Here is an 8,763-nt window from a genome sequence, read left to right on the forward strand (position 1 = left end):
CATTTTCTTCCTTTTTACTGGCGCTGATATAACCTAAATGTGTTGCAAGCGCCGTAAAACCTTTAAAAAAAAAAAATTTCCAATCATATATTCATCATTATTTCTGGCTGCTGCTTCTTTTATACTTTTTTCTGCTGCCACTGTCTGACATTTAACAAGTTTTGCACGTTGATTAACACCTTAGCCTTTACGCACAATCCATTTTTCAGTTTTTTCACAAAACATACATTCATTTGGGAATAATACCATTTCTCCAGTCGGACGTCTTTTTCTGACAGTAACACAGTCACCATCTTTATCTTCAACTTTCCTTTTACGAGAAACTTTTGTGTTGATAAAACGTTGGTAGTATTTTCGATGGAAGTCGTGGGTGTCATAGATTGGGTGTCAAGGAATATTATCACAAATATTAACGAAAGTGCTGGTCGAGCAACTGGACAAATTCTGAGATGAAATAGCCTGTTGTATTTTATTCCACGAGGTTATAGTTAATTGTTTTACTTCATCGTTTATACTAGCAGAAGAATCATGAATGATACAAAAACGTGTTGATGCTGGAAATGATTTCTGATTCCGGCAAGAAGACTTTTTTAATTGAATTGGTTTTTCGTCCATGTTCAATTGTTAGTTTTGTGTTGACTTTGGTGAACTATTTAAGGCATCTAAAATAAAATAAACAAAAAATTTAGTAATTTTCCTAATATAATACTTCATTACTGATAAAGAACAAATATTAACCCTATCTAAACATGAAAAGAGCGAAAATTTATTTTCGAGTTATTTCCCTTGAATTTGTAAATTATGTGTCATTTTAAAATATATCACAAAAATTAGTTAATTTCTTCAAGAATGTCACAAAGTAACCTAAAAACTTCCCAGATGTGCATTTCAAATTTCAATACAACCAAATTTAAAGGAGAAATAACCATTCAAAGTTGAAAAAATTAAATGACTTATATAAGGGGAAATAACTAGAAAATCGGCTGTAACTCTCTTATGTGGTCACTTTTTGATGTGGAGACAATTATAATCTTTCCAATGGTATATGACTCAAAATGTCCCCCCCCCCCCCCCCCCCCCCCCCCCGGCTGGATCATGGACTAAAAGGCATTAGAGAAGGAAGAGATTTCAACAAATTGTCTGTTATTTGCAGCAAATTCAGCCATCAGAATGTCCTAACCAAAGGGTTACGAGCAATAATAGTATAGCTGTCTGTTTAACGCTAAAAACACTGCACTGGGTTGGGCCTTATGGCTCTTGACTATAAAGGACAACTACACTGAACTGATAGCTCAGTTGGTAGAGCACGAGGGACGAGATCTATCCTGGGTGCAGTCGAGATTTTTTTTCGGACTCAGCAGCGAATGGGTAGCCGAGTCTGTTAGATTTGGTGGAAAGTACTTTGTGATAGACCAGCGTCCTATCCAAAGGATAGCAAGCAATAGAAACCGGGATAAACTCTGGCTCCATGGGCCTGGTGACTCTGAAGGAAGGACACTGAACAAAATAATCCACAGCTTCGAGTAGCTTTGAATTCACATGGAATACTGGACTGTTTTTTAATCACAAAATGTAACTGCATCCCTCCCTTCACCCATTTAATGATATAAGGGCAGAAACTCTGTAATAAAGGACAACTATAGCTATCGAGTATGAGTAACATCCCTTGTATTAATTTTCCCCCAATTTTGTGATAAAAGGGCAGTAACTTTGTAATAGTAGGCAACCACAGTCGTCGTGTAAGAGTAAATGTTATCCCCCCTCCCCCTTTTTTTTATGGTATAAGGGCAGTAACTCTGTAATAATGAACCAATATAGCTATCGTGTATGAGTAACAACCCTTGATTTTTTTCCTTGTCCCATTTTATGGTGTAAGGGCAGTAACTCTGTAATAATGAACAAAAAAAAGCTATTCCACACGAGTAACGTCCCTTGTTTTTATTCCCCCCAGCATATATGGGCAGTAACTCTGTAATAGTTGACAAGTATGCCTGTCGTGTAGGAGTAATATCCCTTGCTTTAATTTCCTCCCACCCCCCATTTTATTATATAATGGGAGTAACTCTGTAATATAGACACCTTTATAGTGCACGATTATGAGTAACGTCCCCTGTATTTCTTGCATTCCCTACATTATAAGAAAGGGCAATAACTGTAATAATGGACAACTATACCTCTCATGTATAAGTATTGTCCCTTGAGTTTTTCCAATATTATAATAATACAAGGGTAATAACTAACTCTGAAATAATGGACAACTTTATCTCTCGTAGATAAGTAATGTCCTTTGTTTTGAGTTCTTATAAAGGTGTGATAATAAATGACAATCCAACAAAACAAAAAAGATAAACAAAATCCAATAAATTCGGTTTAAAAAAAGATGTAATTAATAATAATAATAATAATAATGCTGAAAACTTATATAGCGCTATAACTCCGAGACACCAGACTCTAAGCGCTTAAATTACAAATTACTTTGGCTGAAACATACTCATTCACACACACAAGCACACACACACACACATACACACACACACAACACAACACACAACACAAACCAAACCTATCTTGCTTCTCATACCATCTACTAAAATCGAAACAAATATGTTTTAAGCGAACGTTTAAAAATAGACAAAGATTCTTTTTCACGAATGCTCTGCAAATTGACGAAATACAAAATAAAAATAAAAGAAAACAGGCAAATCTGTTATTCGTATCAATTTATTTACAAAATCACACAATTTAAAAACAATATTTTATAACTCATTTCCCTCAAGCCTCAATTCATTCACGACTTTCTCTCAATACAAGCCACTCATTATCCAAACCGTCGGTTATCTCGTACACTATCAACTGGACTATCTTGCACTACAAAAAAGATTTGACAAAGATAGTTATATCAATATCACATCTATAATTGTCAGTGGACAAATTTTCTTAAACTTATTTATGGATGAACGGCACAGCAGCTGTTTGAAGTCACTATGCTTAGATAAGGGGTGCGAAGTGGCCGAGTGGTTAAAGCATTGCACTGTGATCCCGAAGAACACAGATTCGAGCCCCGCATCAGGCACTTTCGTTTTTATCCCTGAGCAAGATTATTAACCCCCAATTTGCTCACTTGGACAACATGGGTGATTCCTGTTGACATCAGACATCTTGTTTGATGAGTTATATATATATTCCTTCGAGGAATGCCTAGGCGATGATATCTTGTGAAGTCATGGTGGAAGGGCATTATTTTTTTTTTTTATTTTAATGCTTATATAAAGTGCAAAGAAAACGAGTCAAAATATTGTGGCAATCTTGTAGGAAATCTGACAACTGTCGATTATTTTACAAATCTGTTTGATGCCAATGATTAATCAGGGTTGCCAATTCAGGAGGCAAAAATTTACTGAACGTTTACAAAAAAAGACATTTGATCAACCCATTTCTGAGTGCTGACCTCCAGTAAAAAGACATTTGATCAACCCATTTCTGAGTGCTGACCTCCAGTAAAAAGACATTTGATCAACCCATTTCTGAGTGCTGACCTCCAGTAAAAAGATATTTGATCAACCCATTTCTGAGTGCTGACCTCCAGTAAAAAGACATTGTGTACTTACTTTTCTATCCGTTTAGCAGGTGATTGGAAAATAAACTGAAGGTTTATAACGTACTGATTCCGTAAATATACGGAAAATGACCAACCTTGTTTAATGCAGGTGTATTCAGCTTTATGAAAAAATCATTCTTTTTTTTTTTTTTGTTATATTTAATTCAAAGGGTTTAAACGCCTCCAGAATCACTAAGAACTGAAAACCAAAGGAAGAATGTCTGACATTCGCATCCACAGCAAAAGACTGTAAGATATTGACACAGACACAAGAATGACAAGAAAGCAAAAGGCCTTAAGTCAGTATGTCGTAAGATTTTATTTTAAATACACTGACGATGGAGGTGGATTGGACACACGCTTAGAAAGAACGACTCCACTATAACAAAGAAAGTATTGGACTGGAACCCTCAGGGCAGAAGATCAAGGGGAAGGCCACGGGGAACATGGAGAAGAATTAAAGAAGCTGATATACAGAGAAGTGGTAAGACCTGGAATGAATAAAAAAGTTAGCTCGGATAGAGAAGGATGGAAACTGTTTGTCTGTGGCCTATACCCTGACCCAGGGTGAAAAAGGCAATGATGATGATGATGATGACATTATCTGCTGAACTAAAAATGACTTGGACATTTTTTTAAAAGTGAGAGAAAATAGGACATGAGAGTTTTGAAACATTTTGGTCAGCCCAGTTAGTCTCCAAAGTGTCCAAATGTGTTACAACCCCAGAGGAATTTGTCTGGCCCTTTGGTCTTTGAGGTATTCTTCCATTTTCTCCGTTCCAGTCTTAGGGGGAGGGTAGTAATGTTTTGGAGGTCTTCCCTCTCTCAATCTGACAAAGTATTGAGAGTAACGGTAGCTGATTTTCCCAAAGCGACCCCTAGCGTGACGCCTCAAGCCTTTGACAACAATGCCCTTGGTCGCAAAGGAATCACCTGATAGAAAAAGATAAATAAGATTTTTGAAATGTAAAAAGAAAAAATATATTTTAAATAACATAAAAATAATAATATTGATAATAATACCAATAATAATTATAATTATTATTATTATTATTATTATTATTATTATTATTATTATTATTATTATTATTATTATTATTATTATTATTATTATTATTATCCACACTAGATTCTTTACAACCATATACGTTTCTAATCTTCTAGTGGGAAAGAATTGGGTGAGAACTAATAACCTCTCTGGCAGTCTAAAGACAAAACCAATAACAAAGTCCAGAATGATGTCAAGTTTATTCATTCTATAAGAGATTTGTGAACTGAATAATGAAATAGGTCATTAGTTAATATTGCTGTACCAATCAATGTCCTTAACTGGTTATGCGTGGATATGTGGTCTGGTGGTACAACACTCGCCTTCGGCCCAGAGGCGCCAGGGTTCGACTCCTACTTTGAGCAGCGCATAGTTGAGTCTTTGAAAAAAGGCTCTTCAGTCACATTTCTCACTGCACTTAGGTGTAAAATGAGTAACATGGCTGTTAACAGCGTTGCTTCTGTCCCAAAAAAAAATAATTGTAATATCGCCAAACAGGAGTCATGTTTCCTTCTACATGTTAAGTGTTGCTGTTGGCTAGGGACCGCTTGTAAAGCACTTTGAGCACGTTAAGTGTATATTGCGCTATCTAAATGCTCAAGTTTCACCACCAGCACACTGTCTATTACCAGGTAATCAGGAGGTCTGAGGTTCAATCCCCAGTCAAGGCAGCAAGATTTTTGGGGGGATGTTTGTTTTTTTTCTTGTATTTTTCCAGATCTTGATCTCCACAGTGGTTTACCAGCGGATCACTTAGTTGAGATGCTAGGTCAAGAGGTCACTACTCTCCTTCTCTTTACCTGCGCTCTGGTATGGCACGTGCCTGCAGTCAGTGAAGCGAGCAGTCTAATTGGTCTGATAAATAATGGCATAGCCAAGCCACAATTATCTTAGATGTAAATCTATATCACTCATGTTATAGATTGAAATCCCCCTCACACAGTGGACTAAATATCATAGATATCATCAGTATATTTCTTTCTCAGGAAGACAGCAAAGTGGACTGGCATTTTCACTACATTTATCTTTTAAATCAAATGTTTCTGGAATCCCGACAACAACAATCAGACGTTGCAGTTTATTATTATTCACCCTAGTACATAGTACAAACTGTCTACTTTCTGTTGCACTAATGTTAATTCAGTTCAACAAATATGTAACAAGTGTAGGGGTGGGGTATCAAATTTCACTGGGAATATCTAGCAGTCTATGAGATGTCTAGGCTATCGTGGGTGATGAATTTGGACAAGTTACACAATGTAAACAATGTCGTAATCATTTCCTGGACTCCCCACTGACCATGGAACACTTTACTACACCGATTCTACAGTTTTATCATTAAAAGTTATATATATACACTCTCTCTCTCTCTCTCTCTCTCTCTGCAAGTAGCCCTACAATAATAGTTCTTAAAGACACATCTGTTACTGATTTAAGAAATATGAAATGAATGGGTTTGTTTCATTCATGTCTCTGTTGATTGGTGTAGGAAGGTTTTATTCACTAGCTGCACTACTTGTACACTGTGAATATTGAGAATTATGTCTGAATATTTGTTAATTCCTAGGAGGTGCCACTATTATTTTCTCTATCTTGGCTATGTTTGAGTACTCCCCCCCCCCCCACCCCCCACTCCCCCTCTTCTTATTTTCCACAGTCAAACTTGCCTTTGTGGAATACTATCTGTACTAACTGTTGATGTTATCTCGTTATTGTCAGTGATATGAATTATGTGTAGTGTGAATGTGATGCATTTCTCTTAGCCTGACTTTTACGTTTGTATATGTGTATATACAGGATGTATGCGTGTATGTAAGTGTGTGTGAGAGAGATAGATAGATAGAGAGAGAGAGAGAGAGAAGAGAAGAGAGAGAAAGAAAGAGAGAGAGAGAGAGAGAGAGAGAGAGAGAGAGAGAGAGAGGAATACCTTTTTCTACCATATTCATTGCTTCTATCTATTATCTACTTCGCCACTGTGATGGTGTTGTTGTTGGTGTAATGACGATGGTTTTGTTTCTATTTGTAATAGTGAGGTAAAACCTACACACACAATATATTGCTTTATATGTTCTTTAGGAGTGTGTTAAATTGTTTAATTCACTTATCTCCACATCTTTTAAATACATTACAAAATACAAATGAATAGAACATACCTGATGTCCAGCCCATTACATTTATGACCATTAAAAACGTTGTTAAAATGTGTTGAATCAGAAAATGAATGTTTTACTGTGTGTAATAATATTAAGACTGGACAAAGCATGAATTAGTTTCGGAATCCAACGTCTGATTTTAAAGATTTGAATTTTTTATTGTCCGCACAACAACAAAAATATTTTAAAATAGTAGGGGTTTTAAATTGCTTATAAAACCTATCAGAATAATCACAATAAAACGAAAAAAGAACCAACATAACAAGTGAAAGTAGTACTGTCTGTTCCGTAAGTTAATATTATTGTCATGTAAGTGGTCATCTAGATATGGTGTTATATTACATCACGAAAATGCAATACTTTGCGTCTTAACCCTCAAAAAGGGGAATCCCCGTCCAGGTAGCCAATTTTACAGCATGCAGCTGCTGTTGTCAGTCACTTGCTGGGTTCCAGCAGTATAACTAAGTGATCCGATTTTATGAAGAAATAAACAGCAGTGTCTCACACATGACAGTGCCGTTCCTGCTTCCTTATTTGTCCCTTCATATCTTTCATGTTCTATACACAAACAAAACTGTACCCAAAGAAAAAATGGAGAATAAAAAGAGAAACTCACAGATCCACAGATTGGATTTAAATTCCACGTTGTGTTCCTTGACGGCTTTTTCCTGGGCCTCTTCCAACACCTTTGGAGTAGACAGACAATTGGAAACTATCAAAATTTCATCCTGTTTAAATATTTTTTAAATTCCATTTTTAAAATAACAAAAGACGGTAAACGAAACAAAAGGTGTTGTTTTTGTTGTTTTTGTTTCCATATATTCACTTTATTTTGGGGATCCCTAAAGCTCAGTTGTTAGAGCACTCACCTCGCACACAAATAGGCCAAGATCGATTACGGATGAAGTCAAGATTTTTTTCTGACCTACTTGTACACTCAGCACTAATTGGGTAGCTGGGTCTGTTAGATCTAGAGGAAAGCACTTTGCGATGGACTAGGTTCCCTTATAAAGGGTAGAAGAAATTGATATGGTCCACAGCGGACCACAGACTTCATAGCAGATGTCGGACTGCAGCCATAGATGTCCATCAGAGGAACGAAGAAGAAGAAGAAGATATGGATTAACTCCCAACTCCACAGATGGACTGGTTCAGACTACTTTTTAAACATGAGAAAAACCAACAGCGAGCATCTCCACAATATAGATGAGTTACGAGATGGTTGATACTGAAACGATACACACCCTTGGAAGTGTGTATGTACGAGATGGTTGATACTGAAACGAACCACACCCTTGGAAGTGTGTATGTACGAGATGGTTGATACTGAAACGATACACACACTTAGAAGTGTGTATGTACGAGATGGTTGATACTGAAACGATAAACACACTTGGAAGTGTGTATGTACGAGATGGTTGATACTGAAACGATACACACCCTTGGAAGTGTGTATGTAATCAGTCATTCAGAAGACTAATAATGAATAGGTTACATATTGAATCATAAGGTGGCATAAATATTTCAGTAGCAGGATGTTAAGGCAGATCCTTAGGATTACGGGACGTAAAAGAGCGAGGATGGATGATCTTTATTGACAACCAGTATAATATATTTAGACTAGAAAATAAGATGCCATCACTCTGACATCAGAAGATCATTTACACAAGGTATGTATCCAGTCCTATGAAAGAGTGGTCTTACACTTCCATTGAAATTAGAACCAGTTTTTGACATCACACTTGTGTTCACTGCTGAGACATTTCATTGTCCAGCTCACCAATGACTCCCTTCCATCAAAACATCTTAGAATATTTTCCTACCTCTTTGACATGAGCTGCCCCAATTTTCTTGTGGAAAGACAATTGTTTGATGGCTTCGTCTATCGACAACCCTCGGACCTGAAAAAAAGCAAGTTTTACAAAGAGGCGATGAAAAGATCAGATTTTTTAAAAGTTGTTCAG

At 36.5% G+C, this 8,763-nt stretch overlaps 1 protein-coding gene across 1 annotated transcript in view; it reads right to left on the reverse strand.

Annotated features, from left to right (window-relative positions):
• Positions 1-2,705: 2,705 nt before the first annotated feature.
• The window catches only part of LOC144969966 (large ribosomal subunit protein uL22m-like), a 20,565-nt gene continuing 14,507 nt past the window's right edge, over positions 2,706-8,763 (reverse strand). The window contains exons 5-7 of the mRNA XM_078909080.1: positions 8,623-8,700; positions 7,416-7,485; positions 2,706-4,531 (exon numbers count right to left, since the gene is read on the reverse strand). Coding sequence (XP_078765206.1) covers positions 4,314-4,531; positions 7,416-7,485; positions 8,623-8,700 — 366 coding nt within the window. The 3' untranslated portion in view covers positions 2,706-4,313. The remainder of the gene's footprint in view (positions 4,532-7,415; positions 7,486-8,622; positions 8,701-8,763) is intronic.

Source organism: Berghia stephanieae, chromosome 4, assembly GCF_034508935.2.
Source record: "Berghia stephanieae isolate SIO BIC M18660-M18661 chromosome 4, UCSD_Bste_1.3, whole genome shotgun sequence".
NCBI lineage: Eukaryota > Metazoa > Mollusca > Gastropoda > Nudibranchia > Aeolidiidae > Berghia > Berghia stephanieae.